The sequence below is a fragment of the Taeniopygia guttata genome, chromosome 1A (assembly GCF_048771995.1).
Source record: "Taeniopygia guttata chromosome 1A, bTaeGut7.mat, whole genome shotgun sequence".
Taxonomy (NCBI): domain Eukaryota; kingdom Metazoa; phylum Chordata; class Aves; order Passeriformes; family Estrildidae; genus Taeniopygia; species Taeniopygia guttata.
Window position 1 is genome coordinate 49,900,045 of NC_133025.1, and position 19,777 is coordinate 49,919,821.

A 19,777-nucleotide genomic window follows, 5' to 3' on the forward strand; every position below is an offset into this window, starting at 1 on the left:
GCAGCCGGCGGCTCTCAGAAACCGGGAGTGGCCGAGGGGCTCCGCCCCCGCCGCCGGTGAGTGCCCCGCGACCCCCGGAGGTGGGCAGAGCTAAGCTCTGCATAGCCCGGGGGGTGCCGGCTTCTTTCCTGCCGGCCGGGCAAGGGAGGGAAGGGGAGAGAGGGAGGGAGGCAGGGAAAGAGGGTGGGAAAGCGCGGGGGGTGGGGAGGGCGCTTCAGACACACCTGCCGGGGCGGCGAGGCGGCAGCGCGGAGCGGAGCGGGCAGCGGAGCGGGGATGGCAGGTAAGGGGCGAGCCCCGTCCGGAACGGGGTCCCGGGGCCGCGGAGCCCCGCCGGGTGCCCTGTGCCGCCGAGGCGGCGGCTGCTCGTCGGCATCGCCCCGGGACGGGAGTTTCGCACTGGCTCGGGAGTGGTGGTGGTGGTGGTGGGGCTTGTCTGCGCTTCTTATCCTCTTCCCCAGCCGCCTCCTCAGGAATGGCCTCCGGCTCGGCATTTCTCGAAGAGCGCCTTCAGAGCGGCGAAAGGGAAGAGCTCCCTCCGCCCGCCGCGGGAGGGGTACCCCGGGCGGGAGCGGGGCTGCCGGCTCTGGAACCTTCTGCCCAACCCTCCCCTCCCGTTCTCTCCCTCCCGCTCTCTTTCCACCTCTGCCGAGCCTGCCTGCCGAGAAGCTGGTCGCGACTTGTGCGGCCGGCTTGAGTTTCTTGGAGAAAGAGTCTGACTTAAAGGGACAAATCTGCTATGGAGTTTGAAACAGCTCAACTTCTGTGACTTGCTGCTGTGTCCTCCTCTAGCGTCTATGTGACACTCACTTGCGTCTATGTGAAGAGAGTTTCAAATGAGAGTTCAATTTCTGCAAGAAACACAGTGGTTTTATTCAACGTAGAACAATCCATATCTGTATTTGTGTTTAGGCTCCTAAACTCTTTGGTGCAGAAAATGAGACACCTGGGAATCTGTTGTGGTGTCAACAATTCTCTGTTCTGCTATCTTCCATCCATCAGACCCCAAGCCTCCTGTGTTTGTTTCTGGAGGATTTACTTTGTGCAGCTCTCTTAGCCATCCTCCTTGTTGAGCTGGCTGTCAGTCTGAAATAGCATGCTGTAATTTGCACCACAAGTAAAAAACAAACCCAAAAAACCCCAAAACAACAAACAGAAACCCACCCCCAAATTTCCAAAGAAAAGGAAAAAGACTAGGATGTTTCCTTTCCCCATGGAATGTGAACCTCTGCCCTGCCCCTGGGGATGTTTGTGTGCCTTGGCTACCAAAGCTGGACTTAAAGCCACCACCACAGCAGCAGGTAACCATGCACACGTTGGAGGAGAAATGGCATCTTAAGTCTCAGGAGATCTTTGCTGTGCTTTGCCTTGACAGCTAAAAGGATTGGTGCTGGCCTGTGAAGCAGACTTCATTTCTCGAGTGAAAGCAGATAACACTTTTTGAGTTGATCCATAGCTGGAGAGAGAGCACATTGCACATACCTGCTCCATCACAGCTTGTAGGACTTAATGGAGCAGGTTCACCATGGGTCTGAGACATTTTGGAGTTCACTTGAGGGGTTCTCTCTTGCTTTATTTGGTTGGCAGAGTGCTTGTCTTGTTGCTACATATTTTCAGGGCTCCGTAGAGCTGTGTGGAAGATACACCAAAGATATGCCCATGTGATTCCCTGCTGATTCCAGTACCTGTGGCCAAGTTTCTCTGTGGGATGGTGCCCTTAAGAACTTGTTTGGTCACCAATGCTTGGTGCACAGTGCCAGGAATTCATTTGCTGGATACTTTCCAGTCCCAAGTATGAGAAAGCATGTCCCAGGCTGCAAAAACTCATGGTCCTGACAGTTTCCCATTCTCAGGGATGGGACAAAAGAGAAGGTGTGTGATAGCTGGGGGGATTTAAGAATGTTTGAGAGATAAGGATGATATCTTCCCTAGACTTCCTACTATGTAGGCTTCTAACTCCCTTATGTACCACTTGCCTTCTACATATCTAAGGCTTTAGGTGGACACTCAAGATCTTGCTGAAACCATTTTTATGTAAAATATTTTCTAATGTATCTGAGTCCCATTTGCAAGATTGGACAAGTGGATCATACCTTGACTCATGTTGTCCCATGCTTACTTATGCCTTCTACCTGTGCTTCTCCATCATTCCTCATCATTTTATCCTTTCCTTTTATCCTTGCAGCCGTGGAGAATGTGTCTCTCCAAGCCAGCAGCCTCTCAGAGCAGGAGGAGGAGGAAGGCAGCATCTGGGAGAAGATCGAGAGTGCCCGACACCAGCTGACCCGCTCCCTGAACCCGGCCAAGCTCACCCCGTACCTGCGCCAGTGCCGCGTCATAGACGAGCAGGACGAGGAGGAGGTGCTGAACTCGTGCCGATTCCCTTGCAAGAGCAACCAGACAGGTGGGAGAAGGCACAAGCTGGCACTTGGATGGGCCTGGTTTGGGGGGGATTACCTGGTTTTGGCACAGAGTGGATGCTGCACACACTGCGCTGCTCCCTCGGCTTGGTTGTTCTCCCAGGTGCTCTGTACTCAGGGCCTCCCCCTGTGTGTGCACAGATGAGGGCAGTGCTCTCGCCTCATGCTCTCTCCTCTAGCCATTCTCGTTTTTTTGGATGGAAGTAGATCTGAGGGAGATGCTATTTTCATATCATGAAGCGGTGCTACACAGTGTTCTCTCTGTTTTGCAGAGAATTCATCCTAGCTCTTTATCTGTTCTTCCAGGTTACCTGATGGACATCCTTCGGCGCCGCGGAAAGCGAGGCTACGAAGCCTTCCTGGAATCCTTGGAGTTTTACTACCCAGAGCACTACACACGGCTCACGGGGAGGGAACCAGCCCAGCGCTGCTCTATGATCCTGGGTAGGAGCAGGTGCTCTGTTCTCCCTTCAGCTGCTGCTTGCACGGGAAGGGCCAGAGAATTTTGTGCAAGTTCACATGCCTGCGTAAAAAACGAGTTCATGCTGGCTTTGTGTGAGGAATCCTGACAGTTCTGTACTCTGGCCCCCTCCCCTCTGGCAGGGAGGGGGCCACGTGTACAGGTGTGACAGACTGGTGCCATAAGCCTGGGACAACAAGGTCTGCAAACCCTCAGGGGAATTTGTCACCTCTTGATGGAAAACAGAGCATTGGGTAAATCTGTTTCTTGGGGTTACCCCTATTTCAGCAGCCAGGAATGGGTTTTCCTTTGTTTCTCCTTAGATGAGGAAGGCCCTGAGGGACTAACTCAGTTCCTGATGATGGAGGTGAAGAAGGTGAGGGCTCAACGGAAAGAGCACCTGCTGAAGGAACACCAGCTCCAGGTGAAAAACCAGGCGTTGGAGCAAGAACAGGTCCGGCTGGAGCAGCAGCTGAAGGAGCTCCTGAAGGTGCAGGAGCGTTGCCAGCGGCTGAGAGAGGAGTGGGAGTCCAACAGTGTGGAGCTGCTGAGGCTGAAGGACGAGAACTACATGATGGCCATGCGCTACGCGCAGCTCTGCGAGGAGAAGAACGTGGCCGTGCTGCGGAGCAGGGACCTGCAGCTGCTGGTAGGATCCTGGGGAGCACAAGGGTGGGCAGCAGCGGGATGTGGTGGGGGTCTGATGGCCGAGAAGGATGCACACGGATGTCCACACGTGGTGGCTTGCGAGCATGAAGGAGCTGATGGCACACAGGATGCGTGATGGTGATCCTGCTCTTGATGGATGTGCCCTGCAGAGAGGCTGAGGCATGGGCTCAGTGCAGGAGGCTCGCCACTGCCTGGGGGCAGCTGGGGATACATCACCAGCTCCTGCCAGCTGGTGTAGTTGGGGGTATATCTCTAGAAGAGCCAGAAGCAGGGCTGATGCCTTCCCTGGCATCCCTTGATCCTCAGCCTGGCTGCTGGCACCACAAGATGCCCTGTGTGCTCCTGCCTGTGCTTGCTGCCCTGTGCTGCCTGCACTGCTCTCTGGGCAGCACAGGCAGCAGCAGACAGCTCCACGCTGTCAAGCTGTGTGTTTGTATTTACTTTTTCCCCTTCAAGGGTTTGCATTTCCCTCTCCCTAGGGAGGCCATTGGCTGTGCTGCCACCCCCACTGTGTGTGTGTGTGCTGCCTGGAGCTGCCCAGCCTGCCTTGCTGAGCTTAGGAGCCTTTTGGCCCAGACTCCATTCCCCTTGCCACTCCCCACCACCTCCTCATGTCTCTCATGACGTTTGTAGGATTCATGCCCTGCATAGCTGCAGGAATTCGTGGCACTGCACTCCAACTGCCAGGTTCTCACCTCCCGCAAACACGCACACATTTCCTGCCTGGGCAAGGACAGCCCTACCTTGAACCTATTAATAGCCTGTATTTTTAAGTGCCCTGCTGCCTCCTGGCATTCCCCCTACCAGTCTGGACCTCTCCCACAGCCTTATGATTACCTTTCATACCTCATTCTGTTCTACCAGTGGCAGGATCTTCCCCTGCCTTTTTTCAGGTATTCCTGCCAATGCCAGCTCCCCTGGGCGTCTTTGGAGCAGGGAGGTGAATCATTTGTAGGTAACTGTGGGCTGAAGAAATCCCCCTGGAAGCAGTGTCTCAGCTTGCCTTCCCCTCCTGACTCTTGGGTCCAGAAGTGTCTGGTCCCCAAAAGTCATTGTAGATCTTTTGGGCAGATTCACAGAAGTAATTCAGTTCCTGAATCCCTCCTTGGCAATTTTGGCAGTGCTTCTTGATGGCTTTAATAAGCTTCTCCTGTTCAATTTCCTCTCAAAGCCTCACTTACCTGTGAAATTGGTTCTCTGTTCAATCTGATCAGTCATTACAGGTGTGGGAGGACCTTTCTTATTCTTAAAAGTCGCTGACCTCTGCTGTCTCCTGTGACATGTTGGTGGAGGCCAGGCCAGGGAATGATGATGCCCCTGTAGTACTCTGCAGCCTCCAGCAGCTTGAACCTCAAACACCTCCCAGGCCAGAGGTGGCCTCCCACACTGAGTAGCCTCCAGTGGATTTTGCTGCTGTGATTTTGTTTCTCAGCTGCTCTAGGAATCTCTGAGATATTCACAGCTGATGGCCCTGGCAACACACCAGAGGTCCCACGTCCACCCACAGTCAAGGCCAGCTGCCCTGTGGATGCCCCAGGGTAGCAAGAAAGTTGTTGCACCAAGAGATGTTCCTGAAAGTGCTTATGCAAGTGTGTCTTCCTCCTTTCCCTGAGGGAGAAGCTTTTGAGTGCAGCTGTGCTGCTAACCTCTGCCCAGCAGCAGGATATTCCTTCATATGCTTGCCTGTGGTTGCCTCCTGTGCCTTACTCACCTCCAGACCTGTTTTCTTCTCAGCACCACCTCTGCTTCGCTCTCCTAGTAAGGCAGAGGTGTGGGGCCATGTGTGTCAGACTGTTTCTTCCCTGGGTTGCAGGTGGACCAGCTGAAATGCAAAGTCTCCAGCCTGGAGGAGGAGTGCAGCCTGCTGCAGAAACAGGCGTCGGCACCGCCCCAGCGAGAGGCGGAGGAGCGGGGCCACCCTGACACCGTGTCTGAGCTGCGGGCTGAGAACCAGCGGCTCACGGCATCGCTGCAGGAGCTGCAGGGCATGTTGCAGGTACCTGCTAGGGCAGGGCAGGCTCCAGGTCACCTCCTTTCCTGAGCCATCTCCAGTGCTGTTTACATAGCCACTGGAAAGTTGGGGAAATTGTTGGTTTGGGCCGGCCTGTCCCATCCTCCGAGCATATTGCTTGGCTGTGGTGGCTGCCATTGCATCTAGTAGTGACAGGTGCTTTTTTCCAGCTCTGTAATTCTTGGTTGGGCTTACAAGTGTGACTTTGTGCTTTGGAGTGCACAGCAGATTGATGCTGGATGATGGTGGCAGCTGTGCCAATCTGCCAGTCACAGCCCTGGTCTGTTGCTCCCTTGGTGCTTGTGGTGCAGTGACAGTGCCCTCTTGCCTCTTAGAAACCCGGTGAGGGCCCAGTGCCAGGCTCTGAGCAGATCCTTCTGGACATCCTGGAGCACGACTGGAAGGAAGCCCAAGACGACCGGCAGGATCTCTGTCAGAAACTCAACTCGCTGCAGAATGAGCTGCAGTGGGCCGAAGAGCTGAGGGATAAGGTAGAGCATTCATCACCGCCTCTGTCCCTGCACTCCAAGCAGAGCCTGGAATAGAGCAGAAGGATGCTGTAAAGCAGTTGCTTTCAGGAACGCTAATGCTTGTTGCTTGCTGTTACCAGTACCTCCAGGAGGTGGAAGATCTGCAGCTGAAATACCGAACGCTGCAGAAGGACTGTGATCTCTACAAGCATCGTATGAACACGGTGCTGCTGCAGCTGGAGGAGATTGAAAAAGAGCGGGACCAGGTAAATTGCTTTTGACTGCCCAGCAAGAACAGGGCTCTGGATACCTCTCCTTCCCCAGTGGATCTTGTCCAGCCATGCCAGGGTGGGAGGTGTGGATCAGCAGTGCAGTTCTGTGTCTTTTCTTGCATTCAGTCTGGCTCCTTGCAGGCCATCCAGAGCCGTGATGGGGTGCAGCTGCAGTACTCCCAGAGCCTGATTGAGAAGGACCAGTACCGCAAACGTGTGCGGGCCCTGGAGGAGGAGCGGGACGAGCTCCTGAGCAAGCTGAGCCAGGCAGAAGGGCTGAAGAGCACGCTGGAGGCACAGCTGCAGCGGTGCCAAGGCAGCCGCAGCCTCAGCAAGGTGAGGGTGGCTAGAAGGAAGGGGAAAGAGGGAAGGCAAAGGGGTCAGGACTGATTTCTGGAGGATGCAAATGGGATGATGGAGTCCCTTCTCTCCCAGATGTGCAGCTCTTCCTACTCCCTCTGCTCCAACCTCAGCAGCACCTGGAGCCTCATAGACAACCCTGCAAATGGACTCATGGATACCCTGGGGACTTCTGTTACCCCATTCCCAGGGGATTCAGCCATTCAGAGCATGGTGAGTGCTTGACCATGTGAGGCTGGCCCTCAGCTGAGGTCAGTGGAGACACTGCTCAGGAAGGGCACACAGGCATTGGAGTGGCTTTATCGTGAGGTTATGACTTGGTGGAAGATGGAGCATGGGGAGGTGTGTAAGGTGTAAGGAGATCTCAGGTGCAAAGCTCTCAATCTCTAACAAACTGGCCTATGTATCTATATAAAATGCTACCCTAAAGTGTGTGAGAACTCGTCATTCCATATGACACCCTAGAAACCAACAGCTTCATGTAAGATGCTATCCTCCCTAAAATGCTGTTTAATTTATGATGCTGGAGGAGAAATCCAGACTCTTTTGAACCGTATAGCAGCATTGTATTGTTTTTGAGGGAGTCAGGTTCTTATTTTGACTCTGTGAACTGTCTTCCCAGAGCACCCTGATATGGCCACAGGTTACTCACACCTCTGGGTGCGTGGTGGCTAAACCAGAAATATAAGGACAAGGTTTGGTTAGTCCATTCATCTGCTACTGCTCCCACAGCTTGTGCTTTGCAAAAAAATGGGGATGCAGTGTCATGGATCTCTAGCTGAGCTATCTGCTTGGGAAAACAAGGTGCCCCTGGGAGTTTGGAGGGATGTGGATTATCCTAAAGAGGGTTGTGGGAGCCGAAGAGCTGTTTGCTCCCCTGGCCTGAAGGGAGGGGAGAAATGGTGGTGGGTGTTGGTGTTAGCAAGCACGTCTCTCACTGTGCCCAAGGATGAGACTCCCGACAGTGAGAAGGATATCAACCGCCTTTCCACCTTCCCCTTCCCTCCCTGCATCGGCTCCATCCTCCGTCGGCAGCGGGAAGAGAGGTGCATGCCCCACAAAAGGTGATTGCTGAGGGCTGCTTGTCTCCTCTCTGGGGGTTGTGGGGTCTGGGAAGAGATGCCTGGCAGGGTTAGGAGAGAACATGGAGTGGGAACTGAGTGGAAAGGCTGTCTGAAAATTGTGTGGTGGCTCCAGGGGTGCTTGGGGTGGTGGGGAGGTCTGTGGAGCTAAGATTGAGAATGGGATGCAAACAGGCTTTGGAAAAGCTGCTACCTTACAGATCCATTTTGTGTCTTCTTTTTAGCTTGTCCTGTGGCTCCTTTAGCAGCATTGAAGATTCAACAGGTACAGGGCTTTCCTCAATGGGCTAAAAAGGAGTGGGGGGCTGTGGGTAGAGGGGTTGGACAGCTGACCCTCCCTCACACCTCTGGTTTGTGCAGCTCATTGTGAGGGCTCTGAACCTGTAGCATTGTACTATGGGCCCTCATATCCCCTGTGCCATATCCTCAGGCACAGCAGCTGGAAAAGCTGGCTTTTCCTCTGCAGAGTAGGTAGCTATTTGCATCAGCTTTGTTTGGCTCATGGAGAGCTGTTGAGGGGAGTAGGTAATAGAAGAGGGAGATACCTTTGCCCTGGGGTGTTGACTAGATGCTCCCTTTTACTGCTACTACCTGTGCTATGGGTTGTAAGCCTCCTGGAGTGAAGAGGAACATCCTGCCAACTGGTGCTGGCAGATCCTGTGGTGGGTACTGATGGCTGATCTCTGGGCACATCCACGTGGCCCTGGCTGCTGCTGCCCTCTGACCAAAATGCTGAGGAAGGGAACGAAGATTTGCTTGTTCTCAAGGAACATGGGAAATCCTTTTCTTGAGGGTGACCATTCAAAGCCTCCCTACAACCTCAGTTTCCCAGCTAGATGCTAGAAAATGGTCAGGAGCGGATGGCAGACCGTTGCCACCCCCAGAACATGAGCTCCCTGCAGCACTAGCACAGGTAAAGTCCTCCCTCTCCCTTTTGCTCTTTCCTAGGCAGCAGTTTTCCTGACACCTTGCTGGGGGCCTTCTCCTCTTCTTCCAGCAGCACCTACACCAGGGTGAAGTCGGAGATCTGCTTATCCACGCTTTCCAGCTGCAAGGAGGTCGCCAGGAGGTGACTGCTGCTCTCTGAGCTGGACACACTGTGGTGGTGCTTGAAGGGGAATTTTGTGGTGCCAGGGACTATGCTTGGGAGACCTTTCCTTTCTGCCCCTCCCTTGAAGTTGCAGGCCCTTTCTTGCTAGTGGGAGAGGAGAGAAATGAAGATCCTATAGTTCTTGCTTCCTACCAGGACTTCAGTTTTTTGCACTGTGCTATTGGTTATGGCAGGGGTGGAGATGTTGCTCTGGGCTGGACACGCATCTGTCTAGGTAGGGAAGGACTGTGGGAGCCCAGCTTGGCTTTGGTGGTGGGGCTGGTGAGATAGAAGGGGCTGTGGGGCTTTGTTAGCTCTGTGTGCCCTGGTGAGTCATGAGCTCTGTCCTGCAGTAAACACCCTGTAGCTGGACACAAGGCATGGGGGACTGGCTCTTAGAAAAGGCAGTAAACCTCAGTTTCCAGACTTGGCATTTCTCCTTGCCAGGTCACTGGTGGTGCAGCTCACTAGTGTGGGTCATCCCAGCCACCCCTCACCCCAGGAGAAGAGGCTCGGAGCAGACATCTCCATCCTTGGAGGGAACAGAACAGGAATTTATGTCCAGTGGGTCAAGCCAGGCTCACGGGTTGAAAAAGCAGGACTCAGGGAAGGGTGCCGGCTCATTGAGGTGAGTCTGGGAATGGGCTCCTTTTGTGGGTTTGCAAAGCACCTTTGATGATGCAAGGAGTGCAGAGTGATCCCCAGTGCAAGATGACCTCTATCCAGCTTGAAGTCCACCTCCATTTCTCTTATTTTCCAGGACTGCTCCCTGTCTAGAACTTTACAAAGCACAAACGCCCATCCAAGTCTCCTGGCACATCAGTGTACTTGTGCATGTAAAAATGCCATGACCTTCTGAAACCCTTGAGCTGTGGGAAGGGAGAAACAAAAATGAGTCACAAAATTAAGATGCCAGTACAGCTTTGTGTCCTTTGCCTTTGTGTCTGTCACCTTGTGGCTTTTCAGAGCAGTTTGCATCCTGCATCCTGCACATGCCCATTGCAAACCAATCAATTCTGGACCAAGATTTCTCAGACCTTTCTGACCCTCCTGAGTTATGGAGAATAATTGCCCTGAAGAAACCTCCTGGACGGAGGGAAGGGCATTTGTTTTGCCTAGAATGACACCACTTAAAATACAGCTGCACTACTTGAATTAATATCCCACCTGTAACTGAAAATGAACCAGTGCTTCTGCTCCCACACACGTTCGTGCACACACACATTTCCTTTCACAACAGCCCATCATCCAGACTGGGTGATGGCTGACAGCAGGTATTTCAAAGGCAGAGGTGAGAGCCAGAGGCTGACTGAGGATGCCTTGTCCTCAGATATAGTTTTTCCCAGACCTGCCTCACTCTATAAAACCTTTTGTGTAACTGTGATGGGTGAGGGAGCCTGGGGGGTGCATGCTTTTCCAGCCCTTAGGTCTAATGGCATTGGGTCCTTGCTAGCTGAGAGTGCCATCGCTGAAGGAAGAGGTGCTTTCCCTGGAGAACTGCACACGGGAGGTTGCCTACCTGAGCCTACTGCACTGGGATGAGCCGTCTAGTCTCATCTTTCAGCTTGACCTAGAAGGTAAGGTGCTGGCAGTTAGGTCGCCTTTGAACCTGAGCTCTCTGCCTCCTTTTCTAGACCCTCCACTCAAACCTAGAGATTAATCTCAGTTATTCTTTCTCCTCTCCTGTTTGGTCCTAGGCCACCATGTCAGACACAGGGGTTGGCCGTAGCTCCAGTAGCTTTCCCTCTCTCGTGTGACTTGTGCATCCTCTGAGTTACAGGACAGAGGTACAGACCTTCTGTCTGTCTGCCTCCTCTGCACCCCAACCCCAATCCAGAGCGTCACAACTGTGCTGGGGACTTGGCTTTCGTATTGGTGACTGTTGTCTACTGCGTCCCCACCTGTGGTGACCTGTGTTACATGCTCCAGGCTACCAGCCTCTGCAGGCAGCCCTGGAGGAAGGGAAGAAATTTGCTGGAGACTCGTTCTACATCCGCACCAACGTGTCCCTCCTGGAGCTGTCAGACCCCTACGCGCTGTGCGTGAAGTGCCGGGAGATCCTGCACGTCACGGACACCATGCACAGAGGCCGGCTGGAGTGGTACTGCTCTCGTGTCGATCCCTTGACCGTGCGGGACCTGGACAAGGGCACGGTGCCCAACTACAGCAGGTAACCAACGTGAGGAGGGAAGTGGGGGGTACCTGCCCCATTTGTCTGTGCTGGCCATCCCCTAGCAGTCCTGGGGCTGCAGGCTGGCCTCTCGGTGGTGTAGGATGACTAAGTCTTGTTCAGGGACCAGTGTGGTAGTGTTTGGGAGCCTGTGAGGGACTGGGAGGTTGAGTGAGGGCTTTGATATGCCTATGCTTCAGCAGGTCTGTGGGATTGGTGGAGAGGATCCCAGCAGGGTATGGTCCCTGGGGCTTCTGGAGTTGCTTGAGTGCAAGCTCTCTGTCATTTCAGGGCCCATCAACTTTTGAAGATCCAGGAGAAGCGCCAGATGCCTGGGCAGCAGAAAGGCCACAAAAATAACGTAAGACAAAGAAGCAGGTGATAAGAGCTGTGGTGTGTGCCCATGGCCATCTTACCACCTCAGAGACAATCTGCCCCACTCTGTTGGTAAACCAACTTGTACAGAGGTGGCAGATGGGTTAGTAAGCAAAGCTTTTAGGCCAGGCAGTGTTACTGCTCTGTGGCTGCTTTTCTACCACTTACCCACTTCCCAGACTGAACCTAATGAATGGATGGATGGAAGTCCTAATCCCTTACTTTTTGTAATGATGCTCCAACCTCTTTGCCAGAGGGTGTTCTGTAGGCAGTTCTTCATGTGTGTGAAAAGGGCAGTGCGCTCAGCCTAATTGCCCTCACTTTCTCCTCAGCTAAAGAAACGGGCCTTGGGCCAACTGCGTTTGGTGAAATCCAAACCACAGAGGAGCCCAGAAAAGCCTCCCCAGCAGCTGTGGCTGGACCCCTGCTCAGGTGAGCTGTTAACCCTGTGCCTACCCTGTGACCCTTGGAGACCCAGTTGTCCCCTGGTCGTCCAACTTTTTTTGGAGAATAAACTGCTGCATAACTCAAGGGAGTCCCAGAAAAGAGGCAGGGGATCTACATCCGAGGTATCTGTCCATGAGTGACTGTTGTAACCGGGGTAGGGTCTCTCCTGGGACATAAGATGGTTTGGTAGGTGCCTCCATGATTCAGGATGAGGAGATGGTACAGAACAATGGGATGTAGGCTGTCCTGGTCTCCTGTGTTCTTACCTTTGGCTTTCTCTTCTTCAATGCTGTCTTCCAGACCCAGACACAAACCTGAAGCCTTACAGCCTGGTGCGCCCTGTGGTGGTCAAGACACCCCGTCCTGTGGTGCTATTGCCAAGCTGCATTGCACCACGGCTCATCAGGAACCTGCTGGACCTGCCCACCTCTCGCCTGGACTTCCACGTGTGCTCAGCAGGTAGGCAGCAATACATAGCTGCTCAGTCCGTTTCAGTGAAGAGCTGCTCTTTTCTTGGAAGGGTGAGTTATGGTCTTATGGGAGTCTTGGAAAGCCCATGAGATCTCTCTTCAGAGGGTAAGTCTTCCCATGTAATACCTGTTGACAGGTCACTTTTTTGGGCTGAGTGTCTGCAAGATATTCCCTGCTATTTGTAACCATGTGTTATCCCTTTGGCCCGCAGGGAAGCCAGTCCTCCCTTCTGGTCACTGAGGCATGGGAATCTTCTCTCTTCCCTCGAGTGGGTGGTGGTGTAGCTTTGCCTTGCTGTTCTGGGTGGCTCTTCCCAGAGATGAAAACCATGGCTGGTGTGGGATCTGCAGGCTGACTTCATGCCAGTTCTTCCTGCCCAGGAACAGGAGGATCCAGCCTCAGTGCTGTTATCCCCCTCCTTTTGCCAGAAGATGCGAGGCTGACACACGGCTGAAGAGGCTGCTGGGGAAAGGGCATTTCTCCCATAGGGAATGTTCAGAGAGGACAAGTCCCTCTTTCCTCCTTCCTCCTCACGTCTCCAGTGCTCTCTTTTCCCAGGGTTTGGTTTTCTCCCTTTACCAACCGCAGCACTGAAAAATGAGTTGATTTGTTTGTTTGCGGGGTAATGATGGAGGTAGTGAAAATTCTCTGCTTTGCTGAAGGATGGCTCTGAAAATTTTGGCTGCTGGGCTTCTCAGCTGAGTGACTTGGCCATATATCCTGTCCTACTGAGCCCTCTGCAGGGTCCCCCTCACACTGCACAGGGGACCTGCTTCCAAGCTTTTACTGCGACTGGGAATATACACTGAGGGCAAAAACTCATTGTCCCCTGCTAGTTTTGCTGGCTGTGAGGGAAGAAAAATAATCCATGAGCCCCAAGTCATTTCTCTTTTGTTTGCTGCCTGTATTTTCTTTCAATCTGCCAGGAGAGTCTGCTGCTTGCAAAGGAAACATGGCTTTGCAGGATCCAGGTCTGCCTGGGAAGTACTGTGTCACTAGGCAGAGGATGCCCAGCCAGCCTGGAACCTGGGATAACTGGAACGTGCTCTGGACCCAGTTCCAAACATGCCTTCTGCTAAAAATATTACTTTATTTCCATCTTAGGGACAAGCAGCTCCTAAAAGCCTTTTTATGATGCCTCCTCATGTATCCATGGCAGTGTGGGCAGCTGCCTAGAGCAGTGTGGCGGGCAGGTAAAGCCTGGCTCCTTCCCCAGCCACAATGGGATGCAGGGCCTGCAGCTCCCAAGCCAGGTCTGGGCGTGTGTGTTGTGACAGCCTCCTTTGGGAGTTACCAGGGGCACCTGGCTGTCCTTGCTTTGGCCATTGCTTTGACCATGCTGCATGCAGCTCTTTCCCCAGTTCTCTGTCCAAGCATCACCTCTCTGCTGCTCTCCTGGTGCTGGCTGCTGTGTGCTGTCCTGCCTCTGAGCAGGCTGCCACCAGCAAAAGGAGGTTCAACTCATCCCTATTTTCCTCCCACTCTCCCAGCATACACCCACTCCTCTTGCTTCCCCAGCCATAGTGCTCACTTACAGGAGCTGTCTATAAGCCTGTGCAGCACTCAAACCCTGCAGAAAATCTATCTGGCAAGATAAAGTGGTTATTTTTCTGCCATGCTTTGTTAGGGAGGGGTTGGGACAGTGTGGCAGTGGGTGGATAATGTCTGTGAGACAGCTTAGGCTGCTGCAAGGTGCTGCTCTTGCCATGCAAGGTGTCTTCAGCTGTGTTATCTCGCTTGTTGCCTACCAGAAAGCTGCAGGAGATCCATGCCCAAAGTGTGATGCTGCGTAATTAGTCTTGCTCTCCAGAATCTGGAAACACTGAACTTGATAAGCAACAGTGGAGCAGCCAGCATGTCATCTGAGGTAGAAAGCATGTTCAAGAGGGAGAAGGGGCTGACATCTCTCTCTTCCTATTTCCTCTTGGCTTGCAGAGAAGCTGGCAGGAGGGGATCCCAGTGCAACCCACGCTCAGGAACAGCCTGTGTATAGAACTGCCCCCCAGGACCAGAGGGAGAGTAGACGAATCCACATGATCCGGGAGGCAATGGAGAAGGTGCTGAGACTTTTGGTGCGGGGAGAAAGGGCCAGGATGGGGCAGCTCATTCAGACTGGAGGAGAAGAGGGGGCAGCTGAGTGGGGGAAGAGGGAGAGTGGTGTGGCGGTAGAAAAGGAGCTGCTTGCTTGGGGGTTGTGTAATTTGGAGAGTGCTTCAGGTCGAGGTGCTGTGGAGTTGTGGAGCAACAGATATGGACATTTCCCTGAGTCTCTGATGAGCTCAGATAAAATAAATGGGAAATGGGGATTTGTAGAGGAGGCAGAGGTACATGCCATACTCAGAAGTGACCTCTCTGCTCTCACATTCCTCATGTTCACCAAGATGGTAACAACTCTCCTTAGGGCAGAAATGTGAGAGTGTGGGTGACAGTGATGACAAAGAGGATGTGAAGATGAGCTGTGGCTGAGAGAGGGGTCCAGTGAGCTCTTGGGTTGGATTGGCAGTGATGGAGTGGGTGACCCTGCTCTTTAATTCTCCCCTTTTCTATTGGCATTGCCTATAAATCTCACTTTTAATGGAATTAGTATTGGAAAAGCAATGATATTGCACAGTATGGGATTTGATTTAATGTAACTGTCAGGGGCTGGGGTTATTTTTTCTCCATTTAAATCAGTAAATCTATTCAATTTCCTTTCCAGAATAAACACTGCCTGTTAGAGCTGGGAGTTGAGGGTGTGAGGGATCTAATTAAAAGTGAAATATACCCCATCGTTATCCATGTCGAGGTCACCGAGAAGAATGTTAGAGGACTCAGGTGAGGAAAGACGGCGTCGCATGGATGGAGGGTGTCACGGGAGGAGAGAGAAGCCCTGGTCTGTTCAGAGACAGAACAAGGATCAGGCGAGAGCACTGGATGCGTGTGCTGGGGTTGGTGCTGTGAGGGGAATAATTCCTTTCTGTACGTGTGAGCTCATTCCTGGGTGGTTCTGCCACCCCACCTCCTTATGCCAAGGGTAATATTTGTCCCTGTGTTTTCCGTAGGAGCTTGCTGGGGAAGGCGGGCCAGCGGGACTCGGAGGTGCTGAAGGCGTGCCGTGCTGTGGAGAGGGCTCTCCATGCCCTGCCGTGCTCCTGGGCCCGAGTGGAGCCCCAGGCCTGGAGCCACACCGAGGAGCTGCCCAAGGTGGTTCGTGGATGCATCTTCCAGGAGCAAACCCGCCCGCTGTGGATTGAGGAGGGTGATGACTGAGTTGGGGGGTAGCAGAGCAGCTGCTGCCACCTGCTGCCCCCAGGAGCTGCTCTCAGAGGTCCCTGCCTTCCCAAGCCCCTCCAGGGAGAGTGTTCTTCCTCCCTGAGGGAATGCTGGTAGCTAAGGCCCCCAGGATAGCCTTTCTCATCCCCTTGAGGGCCACCAAGAGCCAGGAAGTAACAGATAACAGTGCCCCCCCCCCGTCTGAGCTTTCTGTATTTCACTGGAAAGACGTCTTCCACCATCGTGGTGGAAATCACCCCTGTGGGCTGTTCCCTGTCGCCTTGGGCTGCCCTTGTACGTGGTCAGATTGACAGACAGGGAACGTAGGGGAAGTGTGTGGGATCAGGCTGCGTAGGAGCATTTCTCACACAGATTTCAAGCTCTCAAGCTCTTCTCCCGTCACCACCATCTCCCCTGGCGGTGGCACCGTGTGCTCCGGGGCCTCTCTTCCCATCTACCTCGCCTCTGGCCCCAAGGCACAGGGAGCATGGCTCATACGCCCGCGACCTACTGCGGCTGGAGTGACACTAAGGTTGCAACAAACCCTCATTTTATAGGAGCTGTACTCTTTATTGCTTGTAAATTATTAATGGAGCCTTTCATTGGCAAACCGCCTGTAAAGGAGAATTAAATACCATTCATAATGGGAGCGGGTGGCAGGCTGTGGGCTTGTGTGTTACTGGAATGGTATGGGTGATGCACAACGGGATATTTTTCTCCTCCTTTAGGTGAGACCCAACTGCCCAGCCCTCCAGGGGAAGGAGGGAGCACTGCTGTTGCTCTTGTAGGGCAGTAAGAAGTGTGGGGAGAGGACAGGCTAAGTGGGCTACAGACTAAGTACCCTCCCTTTTCTACTTGGCCCCTGGTTTTCAGTCCCTTGCTCTCCCCAGCACTGATGTTGGTCAGGGTGCTTTAGGAAAGTCAGGGAAAAGTTCACTTGAGTTTTGAATTGTGTCTGTCTGGGGTCCCTAGAGCTTTGCACCCCTCCATGCCCTGGTTAGTGTGAAGTTACAAGCTGGCTACCTCACCCTCCTGGGGGGCAACAAGGAGACTGAGCCCAGCCATGCTGCTAGGAGAAAGGGGGAGACATTGCCCCTGCAAGGTGCGGTTCTCCCCTGACATGGGGCCAAGAGTGGGTTCGGACTCTGGCAAGGGGAAGAGGCTTGGGTAGCCACAGCAGCGGTGGTCTTCCCTGAGGCAGGCCAGAGGAAAATGAAATCTGTGGCTCTGGGAGGCTTCGGGCTCTTGGGGCATGAGCTCAGGCAGTCAGCTGATGCTGGGGGCAGTGGGAGAAGATGGGCAAGCAGCACCAGAGTCAGGTCCTTTCTGTGTCCCCCTTGCCCCTGTGGTTTGGCACTGCTGGTGCCATGCACTTGTGAAGCTCTGAGCAAAGATTAACTTGCTGATCTTCGCGAGTCCCCTGTGAGGTGTTATTTCAGGCTCTAAACCAGTTGCCCGTGTCTTTTATGAGGACGACAGTGAAGGGGGGAGGAAAGAAAACGAAGATTTTAACTTGCAGTCACTAAAATGTAGAGCAAAGTCCTCGCTCTGCCCTGGAGCCATGCAAGTCTTCTCTCAGAGAAGGGGGAGCTGGCGTACACAGGGCTCCAGATGAGAGCTCCCAAGTGGCATCCACTCCAGAGCGTGCAGCCTGAGCATCCAGCACAGCCAGTCCCCTGGGAGGGTGCTTGCCCTACAGGCAAACAAAGTGGGATTCTTGTTGAGCTGATGAGAAGACAAGTCCCAAAACAAATTCCCATTCATCATGTCATGGATTTGAAGATTGGAATTTACATCTTTGCTGGGGAAAAGTAGTGCTTGATTATTCAGGGAAAACGTTGTGTGTGAGGCTCTGTGACGCAGGGCTTGAAACTTCCTCGTGTCCCTGCTGGCACTGGGAACCAGCCCCAGCCCTATGGGCTAGGCTGAAGGGGGTCAAAAGGAGCCCCTCCACCTTGCGTAGTCAGGCTGTGCTCCTAGCTTAGCTCTTGCTGCCCTCCCAAAGAATCACGTCCCCCAGCACTTCCCTGGGCCACCAGTGCTCTCAGCCACAGGGCAAGGGAGGCGAAGGGAGGCTGCTGGGAGGGAGGCTGGCAGTGCCCAGCTAGCCAAGCAGCAGCACTGCCTCTCCTGCTCCCAGGCTTCTTCCAGGCTCTCTCTTTATCCAGCTTCTCTCCCCCGAGGCTTTCAAAATCCAGCTTTAACTTGTTCTGGACATGGGTGAGAAGTGGAGCAGAGGGCTCCAAGGCAAACATAAATGACCCTCTCTGCCCTGCACACCCCAGCCCACCTTTTTTTTACCTCCTAAGGGGGTGGGTGGCTGCCTGCTTGGAGGAATGAGTCACGGGTTAGGTAACAGGCACAATGCAATTAGCAGCCCTGGGCACCAATTACCAGCTGTAACAGCCTTGTGCAAACCCCTGTAAAGAGTCACTGAGAGCAAGATTTCTCTCGCCGGGGGTGGGGGAGGGATTGTTGGGGTGGCACATGTGTCACCCTGGGAAGTCCACAGTGGACCCCTGCCCAAGCAGAGTTTCCTGGCACCATGTTGTGTCTGAGGTAGCTTTGAATTGTATTTGTAATGCCTTCTGGGGCCATCACTAAGGGGCCCTGCCTGTGCCCCACCTCTGCCTCCCAAATGATCTCCTAAGCCAGAGCTGGGAGGTGCTCCAGGATGCCTTGGAGCTACAGAAGCTTCCTTTACAGGTGCCTGAGGCTGCTGGCATGTGGCTGGAGCACTCAGGGAGGTTAATTTCTGGTTCAGGAGCATTGGCCAGCCATGTGAGCAATCCCAGTCATACCAGGTTCACATCCCTGCAGTAATGTAAGGCCTGAAGGTGAATGACTCCCCCCCCCCCCCCCCCCCCACCCCCGTGCCCCAAATCAGTGTAAGAAAGCATCAGTATTCAAAGTGGTCTAAAAATAAAACCTGCAGGGACTCTCCAAAGGGATATGGGAGATGCTCTGGAGATGTTCTTGCTTCAGGGGAAGGCAGGAGTCTTTGAGACTTGGAGAAATATAGGGGAGAAGGGAAGAGAAGTGGATTCAGTGGTTTCTTCCTTACAAAAGTAAAAAGTTGTAGCCAGGGACATGGGCAGACTTCCCTGTGTGCCTGGGAAGTGTCTGTGGTTGGACACATGGTGGGAGTGTGGAACAGAGGGACCCTGGCAGGCTGCCCTGCCCTTCTGTTCTAAGGTCCCATGAGCTGACATGTGCATGGGGCGGGGTGTCCTTTTCCACATGGAGCCATTCCACACCCCTGCCGATTCTCCTGGGCCCCAACTTATTCCTTTTTATTTTAATTTTTTTGGTATGCTGAGATTGAATGCCCACAGCTTGTAGCTCCCTGAGGAGGCGCTCTGATTTCCGCAGCTTATGTAGAGCACTACCATCCTGCTGTCCCCACGCTTGCTGCACAGGGAAGCTGAGATGGGGGCATGGATATCATCCCCTCTTCTGGGCTGGTTGTCTCTCTGGATCTCTCTGGCTACTCTGTAAAGTGGCCTGCAGGTAGTGTGAAGGGGACTGCATGGTCACCTGCATCTTATCTAACTGAACCAGCAAAAGCATGCAGCAATCTCTGGTACTGACTCCAAAATTTCCCTTCCATGGTGGTCTCTGTCCTTGTGAGGGTCTCGGATATCCCTATCCCTTGCTGGCACCCAGAGGGCTGGAAGTGAAGGTGGCTCAGGGGCGACCAGTGGTGAAGCTGGGGGGTGAAGAAGGAGCTGGAGGTGCCACTTTGCTGCTGTGCCTGCAGGTCTCTGAGGTTTTCCAAAAAGAGAGGACATTGCCTTTCCTTTCCCAGGGAAAGGGAAGCTACATGTTGGACAGCATGAAAGCCACAAGGGACGAATTGCTGAGCTCAGCCCTGCTGTAGGGGGCAAGGACCTCGGTGGGATTTAAACTCAGCAGTGACACTGCACCCCCTGCCCCTACCCCATGCTCCCCCAGAAATGTTCAAGGGCAGGTTTGATGGGGCTCTGAACAAGCTGGTCACAAGCTGGAAGGTGTCCCTGCCCATGGCTGTGTGCTTGGAACTGGATGATTAAAGTTCCTTCAACCCAAGTCATTCTGTGATTCTACAACTGGAAGGGAGGCAGTACGCCCTTCCTCATGCCTTTGGTCACTGGTGCACCTCTTCCTTTGAGAGTCACGGGTTCTGCAGCCTCCTGGGCAGCAAAATGTCCTTAGACATCCTGGTGAGGATGTGACATGGGGCAGAGTG

General features: G+C 53.6%; 1 protein-coding gene across 2 annotated transcripts; it reads left to right on the plus strand.

The window, feature by feature from the left end:
- The first annotated feature begins 206 nt into the window (after window positions 1-206).
- CARD10 (caspase recruitment domain family member 10) lies at window positions 207-16,198 on the plus strand. 2 transcript variants are annotated; one of them, XM_072923414.1, is made up of 21 exons: window positions 207-283; window positions 2,186-2,404; window positions 2,727-2,864; window positions 3,204-3,529; window positions 5,363-5,545; window positions 5,896-6,051; window positions 6,171-6,296; window positions 6,444-6,638; window positions 6,738-6,875; window positions 7,611-7,726; window positions 7,969-8,009; window positions 8,693-8,813; window positions 9,282-9,462; window positions 10,288-10,411; window positions 10,764-11,004; window positions 11,296-11,365; window positions 11,712-11,811; window positions 12,127-12,285; window positions 14,233-14,354; window positions 14,996-15,111; window positions 15,339-16,198. In XM_072923414.1, the coding sequence occupies exons 1-21, from the start codon at window positions 277-279 to the stop codon at window positions 15,544-15,546; spliced, it is 3,087 nt and encodes a 1,028-aa protein (XP_072779515.1). In that variant the 5' UTR covers window positions 207-276; the 3' UTR covers window positions 15,547-16,198. The 2 variants fall into 2 exon arrangements, with proteins under 2 accessions (XP_072779515.1, XP_030118897.4); XM_030263037.4 differs by lacking the exon at window positions 207-283 and having other exon boundaries at window positions 2,091-2,404.
- Window positions 16,199-19,777: the final 3,579 nt, after the last annotated feature.

What these genes read in the sequence shown, in the direction of transcription:
- CARD10 (XM_030263037.4), top strand. Translation starts at nt 2,122, where the DNA reads ATGCCTTCTACCTGTGCTTCTCCATCATTCCTCATCATTTTATCCTTT. An exon ending in AGGTGCATGCCCCACAAAAG is followed by an intron (nt 7,727 to 7,968) that starts GTGATTGCTGAG and finishes TCTTCTTTTTAG; the next exon opens with CTTGTCCTGTGGCTCCTTTA. An exon ending in CTTTCAGCTTGACCTAGAAG is followed by an intron (nt 10,412 to 10,763) that starts GTAAGGTGCTGG and finishes TACATGCTCCAG; the next exon opens with GCTACCAGCCTCTGCAGGCA.